Here is a 14,815-nt window from a genome sequence, read left to right as displayed (position 1 = left end):
TCATCACTTTAATTCCCGCTGTTCACAGTACATATGACAATTTATAATCTTTAGATTGCTGAAAAATATTAGATTAGTTTGGACTACCATGTTCTTGGTTGAGGAAATTTCTAATTCGGTTAAACTGCTATCTAACGATATTCATTGGTTAAACTACGAATATTAAAATATTAGCTAAATATTGAAAACTATACATGGGTGTTGACAGAATGGAATCTTGTTAATTTTCTTCCAACCACTTCAAATATTTCAATTTTTCACCAGATTATTTTCAAAAATTGTAGTTTTACATGTTGAAAACGGAAAACGCATTCAATTTTTTTTTTCTTCCTAGAAAGTTACATCGATGCAGAAAATTCGAAAAAAAATATCCGAATATATTTGAATATATTCCAAGTGGTTCAGAGAAATTTAACAAGATCCGTAGAATGCTTTTAAAATGTGTTTGAGAAAAACGTTAGAACGAGTGACCGTGTAATACTATTCGTTGAGCCATCTCTCACTGGAAACAAGCCATTTAAATGCCGTGAGAATATTACTAAATATATTTAGCTTAATAAAAGAATAAATTTGGGTTAAGATATATTTAGCTTGAATAAAAGGAATAAATTTAGGTTAAACTGACAATACTATTCATAAATTTAGAGGCAATTCCAATATACAGCAAAATGATAAAGTAAAAATCACTTTTAAACTTCTGAAATAATAACCACACGAACTTGTATGTGAATCTCTGACGCCAGGTAAGAAATTGGGCATAATTAAGACAAACATAAATAAATCATTTAGGTGATAATAAATAAGCACTATATATAATCAAGAAATATTCACGATTGTCTAGTCATGCATGTATGTACACATATATGTAAAAGCACATATATATCTGTGCATCAAAATATAAGAAACATTCAATTGACCAATCTATTTGCCTTTAGTTTTTATCCGAACATAGTATATATAAATTCTTTATTTTCATATATAATATAAACAAGCACATCTTTTAGAATATTGTCATTTTCTAAGATTTTGCTGGCAAATTTTTGAATTAACATAAACATTTATTTACATGAAGGAAAATTACTGGAAAACTTTCATCTAATTCTTCCAAATCCTTCTGTTAAAACTGTATTGAAACTATTTGTGGGGATTTTTTTTATCACACCAACTGGTTGCATACCACAAGGTTTAATGGAACCTACTGAGGCAAGCCAGCACGCTCGCAGCATTACCACAGGCGATGGCGAGGTTAAGGCATTGGGAAAGCTAAGCGCTTTCGCAAGCATCACCTGACTCCTCGGTGAGGCAGGCTGCCAACGTTGACAAGAACTTCACGGTTAGTGGCCCAGTTCCTCCGAACATCTCAAACGCCACAGGTTGGAAGTGATGGTTCACTGTCGAGTCCCGATACTTCAGGGTTTTCTTCCGCTCAGCTACGGAAGCAGTGACCCTCCCATTAACTGTAGCCTCCAAGATGTGGGAAGGAGCAAGCAAAGAAGTCGCAGACTGTGACGTCCCAAATGAGGCATCAGCCTCTAGTCCAGGAACAGAGGGTAAAACCATCTGGTCTCTTTCCATCACTTCTGGAGAACTCCTGTGGCTCCAGAACTGAAGGGATATTAATCCGAGCCAAGGCCCGCTTAATGATTAGGCTTAGCTCGGTGTGACAAGCGAAGCGACCAGCATTTAGGCGGCAAGGCGACCGTGAAGATCTGTGGGGTCGAAGGGGTTAGCATAGCGGCATCTCAGTTTCCTACAGACGCCGGCTCCCATTCTGAGTGTAATAGAGATGCGGCTCTCACTCTTACTTCTCATTCACTTTCCCTCTTCAATTTCTTCTTACTATCCCTCTCCTTAACAAACATATATGCACCTCCAAACCTCAATGGTCATTTTTCTAACGCTCTGAAGATTTCAAACTATGAATGAAGCAAATTTGCAAATTATTCATCAATAAATATGAGCATGTTCGTAATTGTTTGTATGTGATAACCTATACTTATTCAATTTAAAAGTACAATGCCTTCAATAATTTTACCTCTTAATGGCTATGCAGTATTTTGTCTCTATTGCTGTCAAAACTGAAAACACAAATATGGTGACAAAAAATGGTAGAAAAACCTTTGTTAATTCACTCAGTATTAAATATTTTGATTTCACAATCAGCCTTATGAAAAAGAACGATAAAATCTATTCCAACCGTGGCTATCCGGTTTTATAAAGTAAAACTATATTATCTAATGTACTCTCTTTTTAAAACAGTAAGGTATCTTAAGAGTGAGATTTGGCTGCTATTTCAAATATGTCGGATTGATAATATAAAAGCACTAAATGCAGCAAGTGCATTACTCTCGGGTTTAATTTTAGCTTAAAACTATACGCTTTCTTCGTCAATGCTGTTGTTCAGTTTCTGACCGACTTCTTCATGAAAATCGTCCACCTTGAAGAAAATACCTTCAATCGCTGTACATCCATGTAATGACCAACAAAACAGCAATCTTTATGCACACTGTTTTCATACAAATATCAGGCAAATACTTATAGTAAAGCCGTATTTGTATCGTCGGAAGATTCGTTTAACGGAATAACAAATGTATTACTTCCATTAATTTTTTCAGTAATTTACACAAACTGTTATCACTGTTTTCTGCAATTTTTTTTTATAGCATATCAATTAAGGTAGAATTTTTCTCAATTTACCAGCATATGTCTTTCTGTGGATAATTTCTGTGATTCCGTCTGCTACAGACAATTATGTTTTTTTACTAATCACGTATATCTTGTAATTTTTCTTGTCTCCGTTCGCTCAAAGAGCACTGAGCAATGAATGTTCTCCAAGCGGCAATATTCTGAGCCACACTGAACCCTTCTATTCACAGTCTTTTGTCACGTTTTCACTGCTCTTCCTCACTTTCGCCTTCATCTTTTAATTCTCCGCTCGATGGTCTCTCCAATGGTAAGCCCAATACATAACCAAGCAGCTTCCTTCGTCGAGATGTGATGGTGTCTTGCAGTTTACTTAGGCCAGCTCTTCTCTTGATTTCACCGTTTGTGATATGGTCTTCAAGATATACCTAAGGCACCGGTGATGAAAAACGTTCACCATCGCCTCCATGTTTTATTTGTATACAATGCCGTAAGAATACCAACAGATGCGTTAAGACGAAATTTAATCCGTTGGCGAATGAAAGAGCATGACTGTTTTCGTCTCGATCGTTGGAAAACTGCCATCGCTTTACCAAGTCTAGTCATGACATCAATTTCTGCTTCTCAGTTTCGGTAAATGTTACTGCTTAGGTAAATGTTACTGCTTAGGTGTTTAAAATAATCGACAAATTTAATATTTTGTCCTCCGAGGGTTGAGTTGATTTTCGCTTATTTATAAAGCTTTTGTCTTTTAATACTTAATACGGAGTTCACGTTCTCAGTTCAAATTCTGCCAGGGTCGACTTTGCCTTTCATCCTTTCGGGAGTCGATAAATTAAGTACCAGTTGCGTACTGGGGTCGATCTAATCGACTGGCCCCCTCCCCAAAATTTCGGGCCTTGTGCCTAGAGTAGAAAAGAATAATTAATACGGAGACCAAATCGGAAGCTGATGACAAAGACTTGTCATCATTTGCATGATTTCAGGGGTATCAGTAAGCAAACCTTTTTGTCTGCAAAGAGCCGTCTGTCTATTCTGTCTCCAACTGATCCCAAAGATCGAGCGCTTTTCATGGACTGTGTTATGATAATGTCGACCACTAAAAAACAAAACAAAAACAGTGACGAACACTCCCTTAAGCATTTATAATTAAAAAAGTGGCATCCTATGATGCTCTTACGTATTTTACTTGAACCACTATATGTTTTGCTAAAAGATCAGTTTTGCACTTTCGAATATTTCAATAATCTTACAAAATAACAGTAAAAATTTGCCTGCATAGGAAGTATGTCTCGTACCAAGATCTCCCATTAATTTTGCATGGTTCGTGTTTTCATTCGTTAAATATTCGTTACAAATTAAACAGACTGGATTCTTCGGCGATAATAAAAGCGTCATGGTCATAATACTTTTGATCAGATGTCTCCTCGTTTAGAGTTGACATGGAGTAACACATGCTCATTATTAGTGTGATACGGAAAAGCAAAAGTAAATCTATAAAGCAAAAATGATTTGTTGTTCTTCCCATTTTTTTTTTTTTTGCACAAGATTCAGTTCAGGTTCTTGCCATACTCCGTTTCTGATTCTTGTAACTGAAGTCAGATTCTGCAGGAATATATATATATATATATATATATATATACATATTTTTTTATACATACATACATGCATACTGTGGAATCTTGGTTTACGAACGTCTCTCATCATGAACAAATTGGTTTACGGACAATTTTTCGATCATAAAACGTTTCAGGTGATGAGCGGTGTCTCATCTCTAGTAACGAACAGGAAAACCGGCAACAACGGTCGGCGACAATCTGGGAGTATCATCGGGAGAGTGTCAATTGCTGTGTAGCTTTTTGCTCAGTGCACATCCCTGCTCAAATTCACCGTGCGTTCTCTTGAATTTCCTATGGGAAAAATAGTTTTGGTTTACGAACATTACGGTTGAGAAGCAGTCTTCAGAAACGAATTAAATTCGTAAAGCGAGGTAACACTGGACTTCTATACTCGTTCATATGAATACACACATACGTTTATATGGATGAACAGTCACGAACGAGCCAGTGAATTTCCACCTGGTCCCTTGATAGGATAGAAAGCGCACCCATCTCTCTCAGATCAGACCCTACAGTTTTGAAATAAAAACACTTTGAATAAATATAGACGGGGATTATACTACGCCTGAATAAAAGAGACATGATGGTCATGGTTGGAATCCTTTCCATTATAGACTAGCTCAATCGAGATTAAAAATAACAACTCCAACAATTTCTTTTACGCATGTATGACATTTCAGATTTATAAGCGTTTAAGAGGCGTGTGTGTAAATGATATTGCGTGTACGCGTGTTTTGCCATATGAGTGTTCTTGTTTCTTTGTTTATGTGTACTTTTCTGAATAGCATTAACGGTATTAGCTATTTGCATAGTTAACCACTTAAAATATTTGTATGGTGTCTATGTTATAGTCCCTTGTGTAATTGGCTGCTAGCCATAGAGTTCAAATTTCAGGACTAGACTTGTGTTTTATTCCTTCTTCACCTGAAAAATCCAAGTATTTTAACTGATACTGCTTGTCGTAACATGTCCACCTTAATTCCTATAGCTGCTTCATTGTCGTGTAGGAGCGGTAGTGGCAGAGATGATGGTGCAGATGGTGATAATGGAATCGAACTACCGGTGAGGGAGGAGTAGAGCTTCTTCTAAGAAGTAATATGAAGGTGAAGGAGAGCACAGTTGTATACGATAGAAGAAATTCTCATTTAAGTGTACAAGTTCTTACCCATTTCATTCGTATGCTCACAAAACGTTCATATAATGACAATAATGGTTTTATTTGTTACTGTTGCTTGCTATTACTACAATTCTGTTTCATTTTAGAATAAAGTTAGACGAAGTATTAGTTTATTTTTCATTAAGCTTAAAGAATCTCTCTTCATGATAAACGGGTTTTTAGTTCTGCAATTTGGTCAATGGGAAAAGACAGCTTGCGTCTACCACCTTTTTGCAAGGAAATCAAGGCTGGCGTAAGGGGGAAGTGAGAAACGTACTGCTACCTAGCTTTTACTTCAGTAGGAAACAGCGAAACCAAATATCGAATTGTTCTTAGACGCAGGCGTGGCTGTGTGGTAAGAAGTTTGCTTCCCAACTACATGGTTCCAAGTTCAGTTCCACTGCGTGGCACCGTGACAACTTGAGCAAAATATCTTCTAGTATAGCTTCGGACCAACCAAAGCTTTCTTGAGTGGATTTAGTTGACAGAAACTAAAAGAAGCCTATCGTGTATTTATATATGTGCGAGTCTTTGGGTCTATGTTTGTACGTGCGCGCTAATGTCTTTGGATCTGTGTTTGTACCCTGCCGGGCGAAATGTTGAGCGATATTTCGTCTTTCTTTACGTTCTGAGTTCAAATTCCGCCGAGGTCGACTTTGCCTTTCATTCTTTCGGGGTTGATAAATTAAGTACCAGTGCGTACTGGGGTCGATCTAATCTAGGAATTTTAGTTGAAATAGCGTATTTAGAATAATGTTGTGCTTTCTGGACATTGTCAGTTTTCCGTGTGTTACGAATTGATTGCATTCTTTGTGAAGGGGACTGAGAGGCTTGGAGTCAGCTGCAACAGCGAACTATGATCCACATATACCTCAGTTGTCTTTCACATTTAGCATTGTTGCCTCCTTATGTAGTTGACTGATAGGTGTGATCTATTGGCCTATGCACAGAATAGCTTGAGATTTTGCAGTATCGAGTGAAATGCTTTGCACTTTTTATTCTGATTTCTTGTGTTCACCGTTCAAATCCTACCGAGGTTAGTTTTTTTCCGTTCTTCAGGAAGTCGATAAATAAAGTAAGTCTAAAGGGATTGCCACCACAAGGTTCAGCCCTTGTTGTAATGCGGCGGCTTGTATGTTTCACCAACCCTGAGAGCTATGCCAGTGGATTGCAAGCTTCTGGAAGATCCCACCATGCTGGACGGGTCAAAGGAACTCGGGAATGTTTTAGTTTTTACTTTTTTATTCGTTTCAGTCATTGGACTGCGGTCATGCTGGGACACCGCCTTCAAGGGTTTCAACAAGCAAATTGACCCCAGTACTAATTTTTTAAATCTGGTGTTTATTCTACCATTCTCTTTTATAGAACCACCATGTTACTAGAACATAAACAAACAAGCACCGGTTGTCAAACAGTGGTGAGAAACAAACACGACTCACACACACGCCTCTATATATATATATATATATATATATATATATATATATATATATATACACACGACGCGTTTCCGCACACTTTCCGTTCCACTAAACAAGGCACTGGCGCAGCCCGATGCTATAATAGAAGACAAATAACCAAGGTGCTGTGCAGTGGAACTGAACCTGAAACCACGTACTTGCAAGATCTTCTTAACCACACATTGATGCCTGCATTCATCTTTGAGCAACACTGCGAAGAGATAACTGTAATACTGTTTGTATGTAGGCTGCGAGGTGGTAGAAACGTTAGCACGCCGGGCGAAATGTTGAGCGGTATTTCGTCTGTCTTTACGTTCTGAGTTCAAATTCCGCCGAGGTCGACTTTGCCTTTCATTCTTTCGGGGTTGATAAATTAAGTACCAGTTGCGTACTGAGATCGATCTAATCGACTGGCCCCCTCCCCCCAAATTTTTGGGCCTTGTACATAGAGTAGAAAAGAATATTGTTTGTGTGTATGATTTTCTATGAGAATAGGGAGAATGTTGCGTACATATGAATCAAAGAGATTAAGTGAAAGGACGAATCTGTTGGAAATATTAGAGTTTTGGAATATGTTGTTAAGGTTATTGTATAAACTTTGTAACATGAGAGATATTTTGCCAGGCAACATTTTATCTTGTTTCAAAGGGTGTGTTTAATGTTTTTCTTTATACTTGGGTAATGGAGAAATAGGTGAAGACACACGGTCTCGTGGTTAGTGTTGCATTCACGGTCGCTAGATCGTGGGTTCGATTCCGCGTTATGTTCTTGAACAAAACACTTCGTTTCGCTTTGTTCCATTCCACCATTCGGATGTCACAAAGCTCATTGTGACCAGCGATGTATAATCACATCCGATGGTCTGGTCAATACGGTGATACCATGAATGGAGAAACAGAGTCGAAAGTCGAAGTCTTGGTGATAGGTTGAATAATGTATTTCGTTGTTGAAACTGGCGTATTTCTTTCTACGGTAAGAAGCATAGCGATTCATTGTAGTCGTCTCAATACAGAAAGTGTTAAATGTAGCTTGGTGATATTAAGAATGAGTCTTTCAGTGGTTTGTTTTTAAGTGAGGGAAGGAGGGCGATTGCTTCTGTACGGTATTTCTTTGGGTGGGTGCTAAATTTTTAGAATTGATATAGCATAACGTGGCTTCTTGATTAAGAAGAATTCAGAGATACGTTGATCATTTAATTTGAGAGAAGTGCTTGGTAAATGAGTTTATTCGCTGTTTTGGGAGTGGTTATGTCACTTTAAGTTGTTACTGTGACATATGATAAAGAGTGGGTGTGGTTAAATTGATGTTTATTGCTATAAAGCATATTAAAATTCACGACGAGATAGGTTTTAGTGCTTTGTGTTGAGTGCTAAACGCATTTTTATATTACCAACCAATACTTAGTTCTTAATGCAATGCATGGAGGCCTCACCTAAATTTAACCACAAAACAACAAAAGATAACACGAGCAAAAGAAGAATTGTTCATGTAGCCGTGCGACCTGCCAGAAAGAACAGCCAAATCTCCCTCAAATCATACTTTAACGGCTCAAAAAGAAGGAAAAAAAGGATGCTTTGTATTGTGTATTCTGGTAAAGATGAATTGATCGTGTCTGGAAAGACATTGATAATAGGTTTTTCTGAATAACAACTTCAGTAAAAACTACTACAACAACAACAACAACCACACACAATTTAAATAACAATAGTGTCCGTTATTGAAGTCGTTTAGTTATAGAATGCAAGTTTATACTTTCCAAATCATTCCACACGAGACAGTCTCGTTCTGTTTATTTTTTCCATGTCTCACTCATAACACTGTGTGACAAAATTTTTATTCGTTTATTGTCTTTGATCAGTAAGTATTTTTTTCTTATTTGCTTCAATATAGAAATCAAAGGAAATGACTACTATTCCCTTCAAACTTTGCTTTTGTGACTTGGACATCATGTTTTGAAACAGACATGTTTTTCATTACATTTCAGACATATTCCAGACAAATCGACGACCCCAGTAATATTTTTTTCTCAAGTGTTGTACTTATTCTATCGATTTTTTTTTTACTGATGTCCTAAATTACAGGGACACAAACAAGACCAACACCGGTTGTCAGGCATTGGTGGAGCAAACACAAAGGCACACACATACACATTTATATATGTATATACATATACATACACACACACACATATATATATACACACGTTACATATATATATATATTTATGACGAGCTTCCACTCAATTTATTTACTGCCCACAAGGGGGCTACACACAGAGGGGACAAACAAGGACAGACATACGGATTGTCGATTATATCGACCCTAGTGCGTAAGTGGTACAAATTTAATCGACCCCGAAAGGATGAAAGGCAAAGTCGACCTCGACGGAATTTGAACTCAGAACGTAGCGGCAGACGAAATACCGCTAACGTTTCTGCCAGCTCGCCGCCTTCCACTAAATTTCTGTCAACCAAATTTACTCACAAAGCATTAGTCTATCTCAGACCATAGTAAAAAACACATTGACCAAGGTGCCGCTCACTGGCACTGAACCCGAAACCACATGGCTGCAATGTGAGCATTTTAACCATACAGCCATGCCTGCTCCTATGTTTATAATAACCTTCATTATTTTTATCCCACAACACATGTTTATTCGTGATTTGCTATTTCCATTGCAGACTGCGTCATGTTAATGATATGAACGACCAACTCCAAAATAATGTCGACACCCTGAACGATGACATCTCCCGACGTATTGCTGACTGTGAAATGCTAAGAAGGAAGGTTCAAGAACTTGAGAAACAACTTGCAGACTGGAAAACCAGGCATGGTCACCTTGATAACCAACTACAAGGACTAAGAATTGTAAGCAAAATTTATTGCATTATAATTAATCCAATTCACTTTACATTTTTGTATGTTTTTTTTAATTCTAATTTGATTTCCCTGCATTTAAAGTTGATGCCTTTTATAAAAGCATCCGGTGATCCAAGTTTTCGCATGCTAACGTTTCTGCCAGCTCGCCACCTGACACGTGACACACCATACAGACAATGTCGATTTGATGAATGGAGTGAGCCAATGTATAGCACAAACATTGGATCTGAACAAAACAACTCATCAGTACAAATTGCTCAGCAAGAAATCGCTGTACACTCATCCGCCGTCTACGACAGCAAAAGACTCCACAAATTACAATACTAATCTGGCTTGACTCTCTACGTCTGCGTTTACTCATTAACTATGTATTGCAGCAAAATGCTAATTTATCTTATTGTACAAACCAGTTTATTTCCCAAACTATTATTACTGTACTATAATTTATTTGCTGACTCAATTTAATAGCGAAACTCAAGGCCGTGTCCTTTCTTACATCATCAAATATTCCAGCTGATTCTGTTTTGTTTCAATGACGCGGTTACTTGTTGTCTGTAGCGTATTTTACGCTAGATATACTTATTGATTATATAACCTGAACTATACACACGTACACACACACACATAATCACACCCTCACACACATGCAAATGGATAAACGTATGAGTTGAAATACAAACTATTGACAATAGTTGACACACACACACACACACACACACACACACACATATATATATTCGTGTGCGTGTGTAAGAGAGAGAGATAGAGTTCGCGCGCGCGTATTTATCATACCGCAACATGAAACTTGAAATAACCCATCTGTAATCAATAGCTTAAGCATACTTTATACATCTGCATTGATTTATAGATATGTATTGTTACATATGTGTGTAAATATATATATATATATATATATATATATATATATTGGGTTAGTGCATAATTATTGCGACTTTTTTTTCAACAAATTTTATTCAATAAAAACAATGACAATATTTAACAAAAAACATCTTTAAATGACGGTTTGACCGTCTGCCAAGCAAATGGTAAGCGATAGTTGAAGTAGACGGTGAATATGCTCCGGAATAATCATTTAAAGATGTTTTTTGTAACATATTGTTATAGTTTTTGTTGAAAAAAAGCCGCAATAATTATGCACCAACCCAATATGTCAGGCAGACAGACAGACAGCATGTTTGATCGATAGAACAAGAAATATAAAATTATAATGAAAACTTCAGTCCCAATTTATGACTACATTTTACACGTATTTAAGCTGAGTAAAAAAAAGTTTGTTATACATATGTATGTATATGTACATTAGTGTATGCGTTCACGTGTATGAAGCTCCCTCCCCCTATCTCCCCTCCCTCTCTCTCATATTTGTATGTAGATGTATGTGTGTGTGCATGCACGTATATTTTGGCGTCGACCCTTAATTTTACTAAAGAAAACTTCAATCTCTTTGATTAGATAAAAGTTGATTTATTTTTATTTTCCTTATTTTCTGAAGGATTTGCAAGAGGAAACCGCCCAACGCCTGGGCGAGACAAACCGTGCTCAAGCTCTTGAAGAAGAGTTAGCTTTCCTGAGAGAAGTCTGTGAAAATGTAAGTTACCATTGCTTAACAATCTCTTTTGCATTTTATTTATTTAATTTCATTATTGTAGTCGTATTACAATATTACGTATTATCAGTAATAGGAAGTCTTTATCTAGTTTTAATAGTTTAGGAGTTCCAATTATTATATGGCAGTGGAACATGGACACTGACAAAGAAATTATCGAATGGGCTAGATAGCTGCTACACAAGGATGCTACGAATAGCCCTAAATGTGAAATGGCAGCAACATATGACAAATGAATGCCTTTATGGTGACCTGCCGAAAGTTAGCGAAAAGATCAAAGAAGGCTGCGACTATCTGGTCACTGCGTCCGCAACCCTGAACTGGAAGCATCCAAATTAGTCCTGTGGAACCAACTGCATGACGATGTAAGTAAAGGAAAATGTCGTCACACTTACATTGACGACTTGATCGCAGACACTGGTCTGGAATGTATCCAGGACCCCAAGGCTCTGATGATGGACCAAGAAGTGTAACGGGTAGACTTTGTGGTTGCGGCCCGGGTTGGAACCGGCCTTAATAATTAAAAAAATAAGTACTATTGACAAATAATTTGTCTTATCGTATAATTAAGAGACTTCTAGCTTTCAAGGATGCTTGCAAAATCACTCTAGCTTGTCTGAGAATGATCCAGTTTGTAACGGAAGAGATCTGGAGGCCTTTATTCCGTTTTAATATTTTAGGTGTTCAAATAATATTGCCAAGTATTTTTGTCGTACAATTGAGAGATTTCCATCTTTCAAGGAAGCGCGCAATATCACTCGAGCTTGTTTGAGAGTAATCCGATTTATTATGGAAGAAATTCGTCTAAAGAAGGAAAATGAAGGATAAAGTAGAAACGAAGATAGAATAACAGGCAGCAGAAGTGGAAGCCATCTAGAAGGTGCCAAATGAAACAAATGAACCATTCAGCTCCCTTCTTCAATATAAAACGTGTCGTTTCTGTTGAATAGTCTACTCAGTCACAGGTTGAACACAGTCAGTACTGAAGATACATTGTACAAACGAAACGATCGATAGCTATGCTAGTACCATACAGTATATTTCGAGGCAGACACATAACAATGAAATTCAAGGCTTTATAACTTACACGTAGCAGAGCCTCGCATGTTAATATTGTAACTGCTTCAGTCTTTTAATAGCCAATTCTTATAAGTATAGGGGTTTTTTTTCCCCTTTTTTATTCCTACATATTATTTTATTTCTCTTTTTCCTATTGAATTTAGAGCCACATGTGTTTTCTGTGTCCATGTCGATTATTTTGACCTCATGGTCACCGGTTTTACATCATTTGACATTAATTTTTTTCTTTCTGCTTGTTAACAAGGTTGTGTCTGCTAATATCATTATTTCTCGCCTATTTTTCTCTTTCCTTTCATTTATTTTTAATATTTTTTTTTTTTAAACCCAGCTATTTCTCTTCACTATATAGAAAATGTAAAGTATATTCGAGCTTTTCTGTCCTGTGGTTTATGCCTTACAAACTAGATTTTCTGCTATAATAGATTAAATATATTTTAAAGTGTACAAAGATTGGAGAGTGAAAAAGCGTGGCAGGTTGGACAAATGTATGGAAAATTGCAATTAATACAAACTTAAAAGCAGCTATCAATATGTGCGACAAATGTAATTACACAGTTAATTATATATCGTTTTCTGGCCACATATACGAATACATGAACTTACACATATACATCGACACATGTGCATGCATTTATACTTATTTATGTACGTATCTATACACATAAAGCACACACACACATATATATATATATATATATATATATATATATATATATATACACACACAGACAAACATATATGCACACTTATACACATACAACATAGACTTGTAGGCTGGTTACAGATACCTAGCTTGTTGTCTCAGGCGACCGACAATATATGTATGCGTATATAAATATATATATATATTCAGTTACAGACTGTCTCAGATCACATCACTTGTTTGACAAGTACAACACTGAAACTCCGAAATAAATGTGTGTAGTCGCGCTGTGTGCATACACGTATACATATGCATATATAAATTAGGTATCTAAAATATATATAAAAATACATGTATGTATGCGTGTGTATATATATATATATATATATATATATATACATGTATGTATGCGTGTGTATATATATATATATATATATATATGTATATATATATATACGCCCATACATACATACTACCACGTACTTCATTTTGAATATACTTGTCATGACGTGTATTATGTACCTCTGTTATTGTGTCTTATATTTTACATGTTTGTTTTCTTACAGGAAATCAAAGAATACAAGGCCTTATTGGCAAAGGATAATTCCGTCCCTGACATGCGTGAATACTGGACATCTGAACTGGGATCTTGTCTTAAAGAAATCCGTCAAGAATACGAAAGCCAATTGGAAGCTTTGTCTTCTAGCCTGGAAGCTAGATACGAGTCCCAGGTATGGTGATTTCGTTAAACTTATCTATTAAAAAGCAAGTTTTCTAAGGCGAGACATTAAACGGGAAAAAAATGGAGTGGTGACATCAGCACTAACTGTAAAAATAGCTATTAGATATACATTGAGAATTAGTGTAAAAAGACAGCGAAATGTGAATGCAGGGTCAAGAGACACCATAAATGGAATAAGTGGATAAACATATGCATTCCAATAACGGAACTGTAGTTAGTACCTGGATAAGAACTATGGACTGAATCTAATCCATCTGCTTGATGGATAATTATACAGAAAATATAGTTATAGGTAAGACTTAGGAAAAGTTTTAGTAATGGGGGATAATTTGAACATATAAGGGGATGACAGAAATAATAAGATGTATGGTATAATAAAAAGAAAATAATAAATTAAGACTGAATAATGGTAAATAGTAGACTAGCGTAATTATTAACAATAATAGTTAATGGGTTTAAAATGTTTGTACGTCTTTGAGATCCTGTGCGTGCAAGATGAAAGAACTGTGGTAGAGAAAATTTTCGTGTGTTCTGTGGTGCAATGTATGCATGGTTTCCGCGCATGATTTCACTTTTTCCAAACATCACCACTATACGTGGAACGTAAAAAACTTATTTTTAAGTTTTCGTGCACGAAATTAATGTTGTCTGGTTCGATTTCTTGGATTTCCTAAAGGTATGGAATATTCATATTTCAAATCCGTTTACAGAATAAATTACTTAAGTTAGCCATAACTAAAATTTCTTTCATATTGGGTCTGCTCTATTAGGACTGATAATATTGTCAAACAACAGCAAGTTATACCGTACTTCCATATACCAGTTGTCCAAGTAGACTCACAATACCATATAATAAAAGTGAAATTCCAGCAGACAAGCCACATTAGACCATCAGATATCTAGAGACATTCCATATGTGCAAACATATCCAAGTAATTCTTGTGTTATTCAGTAGCCCAATTTAA

The 14,815-nt window shown here is 36.3% G+C and overlaps 1 protein-coding gene across 1 annotated transcript in view; it reads left to right on the top strand.

The window, feature by feature from the left end:
• LOC106875307 (60 kDa neurofilament protein) overlaps positions 1–14,815 on the top strand; it is a 48,666-nt gene that overhangs the window by 21,217 nt on the left and 12,634 nt on the right. The window contains exons 2-4 of the mRNA XM_089339444.1: positions 9,560–9,746; positions 11,272–11,367; positions 13,675–13,839. Coding sequence (XP_089195570.1) covers positions 9,560–9,746; positions 11,272–11,367; positions 13,675–13,839 — 448 coding nt within the window. The remainder of the gene's footprint in view (positions 1–9,559; positions 9,747–11,271; positions 11,368–13,674; positions 13,840–14,815) is intronic.

Source organism: Octopus bimaculoides, chromosome 21, assembly GCF_046866305.1.
Source record: "Octopus bimaculoides isolate indiv1 chromosome 21, ASM4686630v1, whole genome shotgun sequence".
In the NCBI taxonomy this organism is placed as follows: domain Eukaryota; kingdom Metazoa; phylum Mollusca; class Cephalopoda; order Octopoda; family Octopodidae; genus Octopus; species Octopus bimaculoides.
The sequence above is the reverse complement of the archived record's forward strand: the minus strand, read 5'-3'. Positions and strand labels throughout refer to the sequence as shown.